Genomic DNA, 16,942 nt, shown 5'->3' on the forward strand with positions numbered 1-16,942 from the left:
TTCTTCCTAATGTTTTGGAAATCTTTATAGAGCAACAGTGATACTATCTGTTTGGACAACACTCCGTACACATCAGCAGTGATCCCTTACTGTTTATACAGAGCTCTATACAGGTCAGCAACGATCCCTTAGAGACTGGACCACGCTCTTTACAGACCAACAGTGGCATTTGCTGCAGACAGGGAACAAACACACAGCCAGGAGCCAGTACGATCCAGCTGACATGTAGGTTTGCCAGCCTCTAAGACACACTTACAAGCTGTCCACCTGGCCTCCAAGCTTTCACCACAGTACTTTGGCGACCGTTGACCACTGCCTCAAGTACATCCGCAGGGCTGCCTCTCCCTAAAAGCAGTCTAGTCTGTCCTCTCTCCAGACTTTAATCACTCAGAGAGGGGACCTCCCCCTGCCCTAGTTTTCCAGTCAGCAGGTTGCCATTTGAATTTCCTATTAATAATACTCTAGGATGCACTGCATATATTATTGAATACATAGATATTATGCCGTTTTTACCAGTTGTACCAGGACGTTGTCTTGTCGAGAGTGCAAAAGGTGGAGTTGTAGAGGTGGTCACGGTTTCTGATGCAGAAGTTGGTTTGTTGGTAATCGTCCTGAAGACAGTCGTAAACAAAGGAGTGACTGAGGGTGTGATTGCAGCAGTATTTGCTGGTGTTTCAGCAATGGGTGTGCTTTTAGGGGGCAAAGTAGGGCATACGCTCTTCACTGCACCAATCAAATGGCAAACTAAACCAACAAGTTCTCCGCCCACTTCACAGATGCCATCTGCAGCTTTCTCGATCACCTCACAGGTGCCATCAGCCAGTTTGTTGATAACTCTGCACACAGCATTTTCGATAGTCCCTTCGATAGTCCCCTTGACTTTGCACGAGACACCACTAGTAATACTTGCTGTTTTTGGGCTGGTTGTTGTTGTCCGGCTCCTCAGGATGTCTTTGGTTCCTGTTAAGACATAAAAGTGATGCTATTTAGCAAATCTTGCAAGTGCTAGTAGCACTGTCTGACATGGATGTGATTTTGTTATTCTGTACATGCAAAACCCTTTGGTTGAAATTGGAATGAAAAGATATATATTTTATAGTATAACACTTTGATCCCCTACTAAGCTGATGGAGCTCTATCTAAAGCAGCTGTGAGTCCTTACTAACAGCTATACCTTTTAATAGACCAACAGGTAAGGGTCTCTGCTGGTCTCACAGTGAATCTTCTGTAGATAACAAGAAGTGATTCCCTACTCCAGTGTCAGCGCTTTAGATAGGGCCATATTCCTAAATCTTGTAACAACTGTTTTACAGAGAGGCAGTAATTCCCCTAAACAGAAGCAGAAGAACATTTTCAATGGTGGAATGGAGTAATCAATATCTATAAAAGGTAACGTAGCGCAGGCTCATTACTAATTACACAGTTGTATACGGAGGAGAAGTGAGTTTCTACTGACGTTTTGAAAGTCTGTATAGAGCAAATGGGAAACTATCTGTTTGATCAGCACTCTACCCAGATCAGCAGTGATCCCTTACTGTTCGTACAGAGCTCTATACAGGTCAGCAACGATCCGTCACTGGTGAGAAAGCGCTCTGTACAGAGATTCAATGACCCTTCACTGATCTGACAGAGTACTATACTGAGCAGCAGTGACCTCTAAGTGATTCGATGCTGCTCTATACAGACCAACGGTGGCATTTGCAGTCCAGTCGGAGCTGTATTTCAAGCAGGATTGATCCCTTACTGATCAGAATGAGTGCCACACCTAGTGGCAGTGATCCCAAACTCATGTGCAGAGCTGTATATAGATCACATGTGATCCTTCTCTGATGTTTCAAAGCTCTAAAAGGAGCAGTGTTGATCCATTACTGATGTGACAAAATTGTGCACCAAGTCCTACTGATCCCTTATTGGACAGATGAGACACAATTAAAAATACTGCTGCAGATATGCCCTTTAGCTTTCCAAAGCTGCAGGAATCTTTCTATAGAAACTCAATAGAGATTACTTATACCTGGAAGAGAGCTGTGCACAGCGCAGTGGAGATACTGCACATTTCGGACAAAGCTGTCTGAAGGACTGATGTAAATCTTGATTCTTGCTTTTTGTCTGAGTTCACCTATGGTGTAATGTTTTGCAGATACAGTAAAATTAACCATTTCAGTGCGATGGACGTAATGGTTACATAGCGATCGTGCTGCAGGAATGCCCAATAGACACCAGGGATTTTGTTTACTTTTAGTAAACAAAGAAGGGGTGCAGCCCCTTGGGAAGGGTCGCTCCCCAAGGGGGGCATTTTTTTAAGACCATTTCTGCCCCCTTGGGGGCAGATGCCTATTTTAATTAGGCCTATTTGCCCCCAAGAGGGCAGTAACCGCTAGACACCAGGGATATTTTTTATTTGTTTTTTACAGGAGGGTAGCAGCCCGTTAGGCAAGGGCCGCTCCCCTGGGGACCAATATTATTTCAGATCATTTCTGCCCCCCTTGGGGGCTGTTCGGCCTATTTCTATTAGTCCAATCTGCCCCCAAGTGGCTGCAGAAACCACTAAACACCAAGGATTTTTTTTTAAATTAATTTCATAAGGGTAGCGACCCCTTAGACAAGGGTCGCTCCCCATGGGGGCATATTAATTTGAGCCATTTCTGCTCCCTTTAGGGGCAGATCGGCCTTTTTCTATTTGGCCCATCTGCTCCCAGGGGGGCAGAAACCACTTAGTCACCAGGGGTTGTGTGTGTGTGCTTTGTTTGGGGGAGCGACCTCTGGGGCAAGGGTCGCTCCCCATGGGGGCACATTACTGTGGCCATTTCTTGCCCACCTTGGAGGCACATCTGCCCATTATTATTAGGCCCTTCTGCCCCCAGGAGGGACAGAAAACCCACTAGACACCATGGAAGAACTTTTTTTAAAAAGAGGGTGGAGGTATTTCCATACTCCCAACCCAAATAAATGGGGACAAAGTTGTTCTGCGCACTAGTGGTCAGATGAGACAATTACCCCTGATCCACTCCCCGGGGAGAGCCAGAAAGCCTACTAGATGCTAGGGAATATAAAAGAAATAGAGGAGTGGGGCCTGCCAACCAGTATGGGCATGGTTATGCCCCCCACCCCAACTGAAGGGGGTAACAGTGTTTCTACTCCCTCCCTGCAAACTAAAGGATCTTATCCCAAAGGCAACCAAGAGGACATTTGATTAGTTTGGGTATTGATTTTACATTTGGGACAAGAGATCTTTGCTGACACCCAATAGTGTCCCACTTTGAATGGTGAGCACCTGCACTTTTTGGACTTTGGGATGCTGCGACCTAGAAAAATCCTACCAGACCTAGACACATCTGAAAACTAAACATCTGGGTGAGTCCAGGGTGGTGTGCTTCACATGTACCCCACACCATCTTCTTACCCACAATGCCCTGCAAACCTCCACCTTTGCTTGAAATCACGCATTTTCCAAGCATTTTTGTGATGGAACCTTCCGGAATCTGCAGGAATCCACAACATTCCTACCACCCAGCACAGTTGCATCTATACCGATAAAAATTCTGCCCCACTTGTCAGCATAAAAACGTCTTTTTTTTCAAACTGGCCTTTTGGACCCACTTTAGTTCCCTCTTAATTTCAACATGTTTTTGGCCCTTCCCTGTTACAGGAACTTGGCCACCTACACAAGTGAGGTATCATTGTTATCTGGAGACTGAGGGGAATGTTGGGTGGTAGGAAATTTGTTCCGGTGTGGTGATCCCACACAGAAATGTGAGGAAAATGTGATTTTATAGCTAAATTTGAGGTATGCTGAGGATTCTGGGTAAGAAAACACTGGGGGAATCCACGCAAGTCACACCTCCCTGGACTCCCTCGGGTGTCTAGATTTCAGAAATGTCTGGGTTTGGTAGGTTTCCTTAGATGGTTGTTGAGCCCAGGACCAAAAACACAGGTGCCCCCCTTGCAAAAACACGTAGTTTTGTAATAGATCATTTTGATGTGTCCATGTTGTCTTTTGGACCCTTCCCTGTCGCAGGCACTAGGCCTACCCACACAGGTGAGGTACCATTTTTATTGGGAGACTTGGGGGCATGCTGGGTAGAAGTAAATTTGAGGCTTCTCCCAGATTATAGGACTTTCGATCACCAAAATGTGAGGAAAAAGTGTTTTTTTTGTGCCAAAGTTTGAGGTTTGCAAAGGATTCTGGGTAATGGAACTTTGTGAGAGTGCTACAAGTTACCCCATCCTGGGTTTCCCGAGGTGTCTAGTTTTAAAAAATTAAGTGCCATTTTAATCGGGATACTCGGGAGACCACAGAATAGAAGAACGGTTGTTTTGGCCCCCTGTCTTTCGCTACATTTTTTCCTTCCAAATGTAAGACAGTGTGTAAGAAAGAAGTCTATTTGAGAAATGCCCTGTAATTCACATGCTAGTATGGGGACCTCCGAAATCAGAGATGTGCAAATAACCACTGCTCCTCAACACCTTATCTTGTGCCCATTTTGGAAATACAAAGGTTTCCTTGATACCTATTTTTCACTCTTTATATTTTACCAAATCAATTGCTGTATACCCGTTGTACAATGAAAACCCATTGAAAGGTGGAGCTCATTTATTGGCTCTGGGTACCTAGTGTTCTTGATGAACCTACAAGCCCTATTTATCCCCGCAACCAGAAGAGTTCAGCAGATGTAACAGTATATTGCTTTCAAAAATCTTCCATAGCTGGAAAAACTTACAGATGAAAACGTTGATAGAAATGGTTTTTCTTCAACTCAATTTCAATATATTTTTATTTCAGCTGTTACATTCTGTAAGAAAACCTTGAAGGCTCTACACAAATGATACCTTGTTGAATTCAGAATTTTGTATACTTTTCAGAAAAGTTTAGCCGTCCGGGATTCACCATTGGTTTCACACCCATTTCTGTCACTAATTGGAAGGAGGCTGAAAGCACAAAAAAAGTAAAAATAGGGTATGTCCCAGAAAAATGCCAAACTTGTGTTGAAAAGTGTGGTTTTCTGATTCAAGTCTGCCTGTTCCTCAAAGCTGGGAAGATGATGATTTTAGCACCAAAAACCCTTTGTTAATGCCATTCAAAGGGTAAAAAAACACATGCTTTCTTCTGCAGCACTTTTTTCCCATTTTTCCCAAAAACGACATTCTAGCTGTATTTTGGCTAATTTCCTGATCTCCTCCAGGGGAACCCACAACCTCAGGATGCCTTTGGAATTCCTTTGATGTTGGAAAAAAAGGAATACATTTGACATGGATAGCTTTTGTGGACAAAAAGTTATGAGGGCCTAATAACGGACTACCCCAGATAGCCAAAAAAAGGCTTGCCACAGAAAGGGGAAAAGGCCTGGCAGCGAAAGGGTTAAAGCAAAGTGGCACATTACTTGTGTTAAACATTCTGATGCCATTCATTGACACTAGGAGGAGCGTTACCTGCACACTCCTTTGTCGCTGTTCAAAGCCTTCGTTCTGCATATGCACCACTTTCCCCCTAAAAAAGGGAAAGGTTACTAATGAAGCTCATGACCAGAGCATGAAGAATATGGACCATTGGCTTCTTTGAATACTGGAGCCACATATTCCAGTAACTATGCTCCCAGACAGGGAACAAACACACAGGCTAAGTCTCCACCTTCTCCATCTACTGTTCCTACCGACAGCTCCAGGAACAATTTGCTGCTGGTCTTTTTTCGTAGGTGAGGGGGAGCTATCACGATCCAGCTGACATGTAGGTTTGCTAACCTCTAAGACACACTTACAAGCCGTCCACCTGGCCTCCAAGCTTCCACCACAGTACTTTGGCGAAGGTTGACCACTGCCACAATTACATCCCCAGGGCTGCCCCTCCCTAAAAGCAGTCTAGTTTGTCCTCTCTTCAGACTTTAAATACGCAGAGAGCAGACTTCCTCCTGCCCCTATTTACCAGGAACCAGGATGGCATTTAATTTTCCTATTAATTGTAGTCTACAATGCACTACATATATTATTGAAAACATGGAAATTATTGACTTTTTACGAGTGGTATCTGGATGTTGTCTTATCGAGAGGGCAAAAGGTGGAGTTGTAGAGTTGGTCACGGTTTCTGATGCAGAAGTTGGTTTGTTGATAATCGTCCTGAAGACAGTCGTAAACAAAGGTGAGACTGTGCGTGTGATTGCAGCCATATTTGCTGGTGTTTCAGCACTGGGTGTGCTTTTAGGGGGCAAAGTAGGTAATACGCTCTTCACTGCACCAATCAAATGCCAAGCTAAACCAACAAGTTCTCCACCCACTTCACAGATGCCATGTGCAGCTTTCTCAATCACGTGACAGGTGCCATCAATGTGTTTATTGATAACTCTGCACACAGCATCTTCGATAGTCCCCTTTACTTTGCACGGACACCACTAGTAATACTTGGGCTGGTTGTTGTCCGGCTCATCAGTATGACTATGGGTCTTGTTAAGACATAAATGTGATGCTTTTTGACATAGATGTGATTTTTTTATTCTGTAGATGCAAAACCCTTTTGTTAAAATTGGAATGCATAGATGTATACTTTATAATATAAAGCTGTGGTCCACTACTGAGGTGATGGAGCTCTATTTAAAGCTGCTGCAAGCCCTTACCAACAGCTATAGCTTTATATGAACCTGCAGAGACCCTTACAGACTGGACAGTTCTGTATATGGACTTTCAGAGAACTTTCAGAGAACTTTCAATAGAGATCAAGAAGTGATCCCATACTGATGTGTCAATGCTTTAGATAGAGCCATAGATATTACTGAATCTTGTGCACGCTCTTTACACAGACATGCAGTAATTTACCTAAACAGAGGCAGAAGAGCCCTTTTGATGGTGCAATGGAGTAATCAATATCTATAAAAGGTAAGGTAGCTCAGGCCCTTTACTGATAGCACATAGTTGTATACAGAGTAGAAGTGAGTTCTTACTAATATTTTAGAATTTTGTATAGAGCAACTGTGGAATTATCTGTTTGGACAGCACTCTGCACACATCAACAGTGATCCGTTACTGTTTGTAGAAACCTCCATACAGGGCAGCAACGATCCATCACTGATCAGACAGCGCTCACTACAGAACATCAATGACCCCTTACTGATCTGACAAAGGTCTCGACTGAGGAACGGTGATCCCATAGTGACTGGACTGTGCTGAATATAGACAAACAGTGAAATTTGCTGTTCGGTCAGAGCTCTATTTCAAGTGCGATTGGTCCCTTACTGATCAGACGGAGGGCCATACCTAGTAGCAGTGATCCCAAACTCCTATTGCAGAGCATTTATATAGAGCACATGTGTAGGAGGCTGGCCTGGTTTGTAGTGGGTACCTAAGATACTTACACCTTATACCAGGTCCAGTTATCCCTTATTAGCGAAATGTAGACAGTGTCTAGAAGCTAGGCTCTCTAGGGGTAGTGTAGATGAGCAGCCAAGGCCTAACTAGGAGAGATGCAAATCTCTGCAATACCACCGTAGTCACACAGTACTCACACACAAGAAAATACTCAGTGTTACATAAATAAAGGTATTTTATTTTGGTGACACAAATGCCAAAAATACCATAGAGACTATACTCCCTTAGGAGGTAAGTAATACCCAAATTATATACACTAGTATGCAGAAATGTGCATACAAACAGTTAGAAAAAAGTGTAATTAGTGGAAATCACAATAGTTAGAAATGGGCCTGGGGGGGGACAGATATCATATACCAAGAAAGTTGAATGCGAAAGTCGGTTTCCCACCTAGGCAAGTGAAGTGTGTAGAGGGGCGCTAGGAGTATTAGAAAACACGAAGTAATAGAACCCACCCCAGAGCACAGTAAAGCAGGAGTAAATCACAGTAACTTTCCTAGAACACACAGGAAGATGAGAAAGAAGATTATGCAAGAAACAGAAGAGACTGCAAGACACCAATGATGGATTCCTGGACCTGAAGACCTGTGGAAGAAGAGGACCAAGTCCAAGAAGCACTGAAGATTCCAGGGAGAACAGGAGCCCCTACTAACCCGGGCGAAGGTGCAAATGAAAATCCAACCGTGAAGAACAACAGTCAGTACTGCACCCAATAAGACGGATGCGGGTTCCTAGTTGGTGCAGATGATGTCCCACGCCGGATGGATGATTGCAGTCTGGTTTGCGTTGCTGGATTCCGCCAACAAGGCTTGGCACACGCAAAGCTTACGGTTAGCGGAATATGGCGCTGCCCGGGACCAGGAGGGACCTGGAGGACTCTACCCAGGAGAGGGAGTCAGAGGGGGCTCTCAGCAGCTCAGAGAGCCCTCAGAAGACCAGGCAGCATGCACAGGAGTCCCACAGCACGGGGACAAAGAAGGTGCAGAAGGAGGCCCACACAGCACTACACAACAGGATCCAATGCCGCCGGAGAACCATGCAAGAGGCTGTGTGTCGCAGGAAGGAGTGCTGGGGGCTAGACCTACATGGTGCATGAAGAACTTTGTGGAACGATGCCAACAAGCCTTGGCAACTGTAAAACATGCGGTGCACAGGGGTACTGTCTTGCATGTGGAGGCAAGCTCTTACCTCCACCAAAGTTGGACAGTTGAACGTCAGGACCGTCATGACCACTTCAGTCCACCACCCATGATGCTGAGTCAACACAGTTCATCAGGAGAGGGAACCCAAGCCACTGGTCTTCGCTGCAGAGGGGTGCCGGCTGAAGCAGGGAAGTGACGGCTTCACTTCAAGGGAGATTCCTTAGTTCTTCTGGTGCAGGCTAAAGACTGTCTGTCCTCTGAGGATGCTCGACCAGGAAAAAGCAGTTGCTGGCAGGAGCTGAAGATACAATGTTGCAGAAGTCGTCTTTGCTTTTTTGTGTAGTTATAGAGTTCCTGGAGGGTCCAGATGCAGTTTCTTCGTTAAGAAGGTGAAGTAAAGGATGCCGAGGATTCCTGCTGGTGTCTTGCAATCTGAATCTGAGGCACCACCGAGGAGAGAGACCCTACATAGGCCTGAAAGGAGGCTTGGTCAGCTAACAGGTAAGCACCTACCAGGGGAGGTCTCTGACATCACCTGCTGGCACTGGCCACTCAGATGCTTCCAGAGTTCCCTGCCAACTTGGAATCCAACATTGCAAAACCCAGGGATCCTCTGGAGAAGCTCTGAGCACCACCACTTGGGATGGTGATGGACAGGAGATTGGTCACTCCCCTTTCCTTTGCCCAGTTTCGTGCCAGAGCAGGGACTGGGGGTCTCTGAACCAGTGTAGACTGGATTATGCAAGGAGGGGCACCAAATGTGCCCTTCAAAGTATTTCCAGTGGGCTGGGGAGGCTACCCCTCCCATGTCTGTAACACCTATTTCCAAAGGGAGAGGGTGTAACACTCCTCTCCCAAAGGAAATCCTTTGTTCTGCCCTCCTGGGCTTCAGCTGCTCTAGCAACAGGAGAGCTGAAAGCTGTCTGAGAGGTGGCAGCAGCTGGGGCTGCCTGGAAAACCTCAGAAGGCTGGAATGCAGTACTGGGGGTCTCTAAGGAGCACCCAGAGTGTATATCATCATACAACCAATGCTTGCAGAAGCCTTGAGGTATGCTTTCAACATGTTTGATACCAAACATGCGTATGTTTGGAGTTACCATGATGTAGTTGAACATAGGCAGTGACCTATGGCCAGTACACGCGTACAATTGCGTTCCCGCACTCACGAAGTCTGGGAAAATGGTCCTGAAGGTCGTGGGGGCACCCCTGTTAGTGCAGGGGTGCCCTCACACACAGGTACTCTGCACCCAGCCGCCAGGGCTGGAAGGCCTGTAGTAAGGGTGATTTATAAGTGACCTGCTGCAGTGTAAATGGCAGTGAAAGGGTGCATGCATCTTTTCACACAGGCTGCAATGGTAGCCCTGTAGAAGCATTTGCATGGGTCCCTATGGATGGCAAAAGAAATGCTGCAGCCCATGGGGATCCCCTGGAACCCCAATGCCCTGGTTACCTAGGTACCATACACTAAGGACTTATAAGGGTGCACCAGCATGCCAATTATGAGTGGAATACTCTGTTAACAGTATCCAACAACCAGATTTAGAGGGAGAGAGCATAACTACTGGGGTCCTGGTTAGCAGGATCCCAGTAGACACAGTCAAACACACTGACAAAGAGGCCAAAAGTGGGGGTAACCAAGCTAGAAAGAGTCTACTTTCCTACACAACCCCCCACCCTAAACGATGGACAATAAGACTAACCTTGGCCAGTTGAGACTTCATTGTCTTAGTGGTGTTAAGTGGAGAGTAGCTCTGAACTAGAGTGGTTACTCCCTTTATCACCCACTATATGGTCCCTTCCCTGTGGGGAGGTGAACCAACCTGTTTGGAGATTTTTAGATAGAGAACAGAGCAAGTGTGAACTATTTTAAGGTTATGAACAAGTACCCCCATGCACCGTGTATTTTGCAGTTGCCAAGGCTTGTTGGCATCCTTCCATGATGTTCTTCATGCACTTGCAGCTCTGGTCCCCAGCACTCTATCCTGTGATGAACAGCTTCCTAAGTGGTTTTCCGGCGGCGTGGGGTCCCTTTGTGTAGTGCTGCTTGGGCCTCCTTTTGCACCTTCTTTTTTCCCTAGCTGTGGGACTCCTATGCACGCTGCCTGGTCTTCTGAGGGCTTGCTGAGTTGCTGAAAATCCCCTCTGTCTCACCCTCCTGGGTAGAGTCCACCAGGGGCCAGATGTAGCAAGCAGTTTTGCCCATTCTGTGTCTATGGGAAAATGTGTTCGTACATATGGCCCCAGGTCCCTAACCATGAGCTTTGCGTGTGCCAAGGCTTGTTGGCAGAATCCAGCAGCACAAACCAGACTCCAATCATCCATCCAGCGTGGGACATCATCTGCACCAACCATGAACCTGCATCTATATTCTTGGCCACAGCACTGAGTGTTCTTCTTTACCGGAAGTTCTTATTTTGCACCTTCATCCGGATTAGCAGGAGCTCCTGTTCTCCCTGGACTTGTCAGTGCTTCTTGGACTTGGTCCCTTTCTTCCACAGGTCTTCAAGTCCAGGCCAGGTGTGGCCTTTCCTTTAGGGCGGAGGGGCCACGCCCCCCCACCTTTTGCCCCTCATGAAGAGTGTCTGTCAGGCTGAACAAAGGTCAGCCTGAGAGACACTTTTCATTTTCAGCTCAGACAGCCAGGACTGAGACATGCGCGATTTGCGCAGACTCCTGGCTGCCTGAGCTGAACTTTTCTGGGCTGAGGAGGTCACAGCTCCTATGGGTGTGACCTCCTCGGCTCAGCAAAGGTGCCTCGAGGTCCTCCCCTGGGTGACGAGGAAAGCATCACCCATTGACACTCACCCTGGGCGCTTCAGGTTTAAGCCCTGAACCGCCTAGGGCGAGTGTCAATCAGTGACACTTCGTCACAGAGTGGGGTGGGGTCAGTAGTCTCACTGACTTTCCCACTCTGTGACGAGGCTGGGACTGCTGCCTTCCCTCATTGGCTGACCTATGGTCCACTGTCACCTGGCAGCAGCATAGTATAGACATAGATGGGTTAGGAATGGGGCGTGGGGTGGTCCCAGTATATACTTAAGACATTCACCTGGGTCTGATGAGGAAAGGTGTGTGGCACTATTAGTGAAGGCTAGGGGTCCCTCACCTACAGAGTAAGCATAAGGAGACAGCCACCGCCATCACGGGACAACTGCCGCCGGGTGTTCCCTAAACTTGTTGCACGGGCATTAAAATTAAAATTAACTCAGACCTCAGTGCGGAAGCTGGAAGCAGATTAGAGATACAGAAGAAAATGGAAAATGAGGCATTTCCGCAAAGCATTCCAATGTTTCGTAATTACATGGCACTATGCTCAGCATGAGGAACAGTATTGGAAGATAACCAGTACTAGCCCCAGCCATACAAGATACAGGGCCAAAAGTACCCACGTCCAGCAGGGGACACACAATGATACAAAAAGTCAAACATTTGTCATATGTTTTACATCATTGCTTAGTCCTTAATCAGTATTCATTGGCAGGGTAGCTATGAACAAACTCTAAACAAAAAGCAGAATGAAGAACTATGGATTGAAACAGATGCAACAGTAGCGGTGAGAATGCAAGAGAAATGCTTAGCCGTCCATCGTGTAGGTACCAAGGAGGCTCCCAGGCAAATACCTCATTGACCACTGTTTTAAGATTAGACTCAGGGGGTCATTCTGACAACGGCGGGCGGCGGTTGCCGCCCGCCTGGCGGGAACCTCCATTTGGCTGCACCGCGGTCAAAAGACCGCTGGTGCCATTTCAACTTTCCCGCTGGGCCGGCGGGCGCTACCCAAGGTTCTTGTTAAGACATAAAAGTGATGCTATTTAGCAAATTCTGCATGTGCCAGTAGCACTGTCTGACATAGATGTGATTTTGTTATTCTGTACATGCAAAACCCCTTTGTTAAAATTTGAATGCAAAGATTTATATTTTATAGTATAACACTTTGATACCCTACTAAGCTGATGGAGCTCTATCTAAAGCAGCTGTGAGTCCTTACTAACAGCTATAGCTTGTTTGTACAGAGCTCCATACAGGTCAGCAACGATCCCTTAGAGACTGGAGGACGCTCTTTACAGACCAACAGTGGCATTTGCTGCAGACAGGGAACAAACACACAGCCAGGAGCCAATACGATCCAGCTGACATGTAGGTTTGCTAGCCTCTAAGACACACTTACAAGCTGTCCACCTGACCTCCAAGCTTTCACCACAGTACTTTGGCGACCGTTGACCACTGCCTCAAGTACATCCGCAAGGCTGCCTCTCCCTAAAAGCATTCTAGTCTGTCCTCTCTCCAGACTTTAATTACTCAGAGAGGGGACCTCCCCCTGCCCTAGTTTTTCAGTCAGCAGGTTGGCATTTGATTTTCCTATTAGTAATACTCTAGGATGCACTGCATATATTATTGAATACATAGATATTATGTCGTTTTTACCAGTTGTACCAGGACGTTGTCTTGTCGAGAGTGCAAAAGGTGGAGTTGTAGAGGTGCTCACGGTTTCTGATGCCGAAGTTGGTTTGTTGATAATCGTCCTGAAGAGAGTCGTAAACAAAGGAGTGACTGAGGGTGTGATTGCAGCAGTATTTGCTGGTGTTTCAGCACTGGGTGTGCTTTTTGGGGGCAAAGTAGGGCATACGCTCTTCACTGCACCAATCAAATGGCAAACTAAACCAACAAGTTCTCCGCCCACTTCACAGATGCCATCTGCAGCTTTCTCGATCACCTCACAGGTGCCATCAGCGAGTTTATTGATAACTCTGCACACAGCATCTTCGGTAGTCCCTTCGATAGTCCCCTTGACTTTGCACGAGACACCACTAGTAATACCTGCTGTTTTTGGGCTGGTTGTTGTTGTCCGGCTTGTCAGGATGACTTTGGTTCCTGTTAAGACATAAAAGTGATGCTATTTAGCAAATTCTGCATGTGCCAGTAGCATTGTCTGACATAGATGTGATTTAGTTATTCTGTACATGCAAAACCCCTTTGTTAAAATTGGAATGCAAAGATTTAAATTTTATAGTATAACACTTTGATCCCCTGTTAAGCTGATGGAGCTCTATCTAAAGCAGCTGTGAGTCCTTACTAACAGCTATAGCTTTTAATAGACTAGCAGGTAAGGGTCTCTGCTGGTCTAACAGAGAATCTTCTGTAGCTAACAAGAAGTGATTCCCTACTCCAGTGTCAGCGCTTTAGATAGGGCCATATTCCTAAATCGTGTAACAACTGTTTTTACAGACATGCAGTAATTCCCCTAAACAGAAGCAGAAGAGCATTTTTAATGGTGGAATGGATTAATCAATATCTATAAAAGGTAACGTGCACAGAGTTGTACACAGAGTAGACGTGAGTTCTTCCTAATGTTTTGGAAATCTTTATAGAGCAACAGTGATACTATCTGTTTGGACAGTACTCTGTACACATCAGCAGTGATCCCTTACTGTTTGTACAGAGCTCTGTACAGGTCAGCAACGATCCCTTAGAGACTGGACCAAGCTCTTTACAGACCAACAGTGGCATTTGCTGCAGACAGGGAACAAACACACAGCCAGGAGCCCGTACGATCCAGCTGACATGTAGGTTTGCTAGCCTCTAAGACACACTTACAAGCTGTCCACCTGGCCTCCAAGCTTTCACCACAATACTTTGGCGACCGTTGACCACTGCCTCAAGTACATCCGCAGGGCTGGCTCTCCCTAAAAGCAGTCTAGTCTGTCCTCTCTCCAACCTTTAATCACTCAGAGAGGGGACCTCCCCCTGCCCTAGTTTTCCAGTCAGCAGGTTGCCATTTGATTTTCCTATTAATAATACTCTACGATGCACTGCATATATTATTGAATACATAGATATTATGCCGTTTTTACCAGTTGTGCCAGGACGTTGTCTTGTCGAGAGTGCATAAGGTGGAGTTGTAGAGGTGGTCACGGTTTCTGATGCAGAAGTTGGTTTGTTGATAATCGTCCTGAAGACAGTCGTAAACAAAGGAGTGACTGAGGGTGTGACTGCAGGTGTATTTGCTAGTGTTTCAGCACTGGGTGTGATTTTAGGGGGCAAAGTAGGGCATACGCTCTTCACTGCACCAATCAAATGGCAAACTAAACCAACAAGTTCTCCGCCCACTTCATAGATGCCATCTGCAGCTTTCTCGATCACTTCACAGGTGCCATCAGCGAGTTTATTGATAACTCTGCACACAGCATCTTCGGTTGTCCCTTCGATAGTCCCCTTTACTTTGCACGAGACACCACTAGTAATACCTGCTGTCTTTGGACTAGTTGTTGATGTCCGGCTCATCAGTATGACTTTGGTTCTTGTTAAGACATAAATGTGATGCTTTTTTAGCAAATTCCGGATGTCAAGTAGCACTGCCTGACATAGATGTGATTTTTTTATTCTGTAGATGGAAAACCTTTTTGTTAAAATTGGAATGAATAGATTTATACTTTATAATAATATAAAGCTGTGGTCCACTACTGAGGTGATGGAACTCTATTTAAAGCAGCTGTGAGCCCACACTCCCAGCTGCAGCTTTATATCGGCGTGCAGAGACCCTTACAGACAGGACAGTTCTATATATGGACTTTCAGAGAACTTTCAATAGAGAACAAGAAGGGATCCCATACTGATGTTTCAATGTGTTAGATGAAGCCATAGATATTCCTGAATCTTGTAAACGCTCTTTACACAGACATACAGTAATTTACTTAAACAGAAGCAGAAGAGCCCTTTTGACGGTGTAATGGAGTAATCAATATCTATAAAAGGTAAGGTAGCTCAGGCCCTTTACAGAGTTGTATGCAGAGCAGAAGTGAGTTCTTACTAATATTTTAGAATTTTGTATAGAGCAACTGTGGAATTATCTGTTTGGATAGCACTCTGCACTGATCAGCAGTGATCCATTACTGTTCGTAGAGACCTCCATACAGGGCAGCAACGATCCGCCACTGATCAGACAGCACTCACTACAGAGCAGCAGTGACCCTTTACTTATCTGACAAACGTCTGTAACGAGGATCAGTGATCCCATAGTGACTGGCCCGCACTGAATAGAGACCAACAGTGAAATTTGCAGTTCAGTCAGAGCTCTATTTCAAGCGTGATTGATCCCTTACTGATCAGACGGAGGGCCATACCTAGTAGCAGTGATCCCAAACTCATATTGCAGAGCTGTATATAGAGCACATATGTAGGAAACTGGCCTGGTTTGTAGTGGGTACCAAAGGTACTTACACCTTATACCAGGTCCAGTTATCCCTTATTAGCGAAATGTAAACAGTGTCTAGAAGCCAGGCTTTCTAGGAGTAGTGTGGATGAGCAGCCAAGGCCTAACTAGGAGACATGCAAAGCTCATGCAATACCACTGTGGTCACACACATGAAGGAAAATACTGAGTGTTACAAAAATAAAGGAACTTTATTTTGGTGACACAAATGCCAAAAATTCCATAGAGACCATACTCCCTTAGGAGGTACGTAATACACAAATTATGTACACTAGTATGCAGAAATGTGCACATAAACAGTTAGAAAACAGTGCAATTAGTGAAAATCACAATAGTTAGAAATGGGCTTAGGGGGACACAAATCATATACTAAGAAAGTTGAATGCGAAAGTCGGTTTCCCACCTAGGCAAGTGTAGTGTGTAGAGGGGCGCTGGGTGTATTAGAAAACACAAAAGGTAAGTAATCGAACCAACCCCAGGGCCCAGTAAAGCAGGAGTAAATCGCAGAAACTTTCCTAAAACACACAGGAAGACTAGAAAGATTATGTAAGAACCAGAAGAGATGGCAAGACACCAATGATGGATTCCTGGACCTGAAGACCGGTGGAAGAAGAGGACCAAGTCCAAGAAGCACTGAAGAGTCCAGGGAGAACATGAGCCCCTACTAACCCGGACAAAGGTGCAAAAGAAAAACCAACCGTGAAGAACAACAGTCAGTACTGTACCCAATAAGACGGATGCAGGGTCCTAGTTGGTGCAGATAATGTCTGTAGGAGGCTGGCCTGGTTTATAGTGGGTACCTGATGGTACTTACACCTTGTGCCAGAGGTAGCTATAGCAGAGCAGCTTAGGCTGAACTAGGAGACATGCAAAGCTCCTACTACACCACTTATCTCATATAGCACTACATCATACGAATCACAATATTCAGAGTTACTAAAAATAAAGGTACTTTATTTTAGTGGCAATGTGCCAAACATATCTCAGATAATATACTCCCTTAGGAGGTGAGTAAAATACACAAAATATACACACAAAACAAAATCAGGTAAGTAACCAGTTAGAAAAGTAGTGCAAACACTGTAGAGTACAATAGGATGCAATAAGCCTAGGGGCAACACAACCCATATACCAAGAAAGTGGAATGCGAACCACTTTGGGACCCCAGGCCTAGTGTAGTGTGTGGAGGGTCGCTGGGAGTGTTAAAAAACACTAAGGGTGTCACTCACCCCAAGAC

At 45.6% G+C, this 16,942-nt stretch overlaps 1 protein-coding gene across 1 annotated transcript in view; it reads right to left on the reverse strand.

Annotated features, from left to right (window-relative positions):
- The window catches only part of LOC138278695 (mucin-2-like), a 165,967-nt gene that overhangs the window by 119,113 nt on the left and 29,912 nt on the right, over positions 1–16,942 (reverse strand). Inside the window, exons 3-7 of the mRNA XM_069219273.1 lie at positions 14,348–14,892; positions 13,123–13,367; positions 12,921–13,018; positions 5,382–5,488; positions 514–960 (exon numbers count right to left, since the gene is read on the reverse strand). Of these exons, the coding sequence (XP_069075374.1) occupies positions 514–960; positions 5,382–5,488; positions 12,921–13,018; positions 13,123–13,367; positions 14,348–14,892 (1,442 nt within the window). The remainder of the gene's footprint in view (positions 1–513; positions 961–5,381; positions 5,489–12,920; positions 13,019–13,122; positions 13,368–14,347; positions 14,893–16,942) is intronic.

This window comes from Pleurodeles waltl, chromosome 2_2, assembly GCF_031143425.1.
Source record: "Pleurodeles waltl isolate 20211129_DDA chromosome 2_2, aPleWal1.hap1.20221129, whole genome shotgun sequence".
Lineage (NCBI taxonomy): Eukaryota > Metazoa > Chordata > Amphibia > Caudata > Salamandridae > Pleurodeles > Pleurodeles waltl.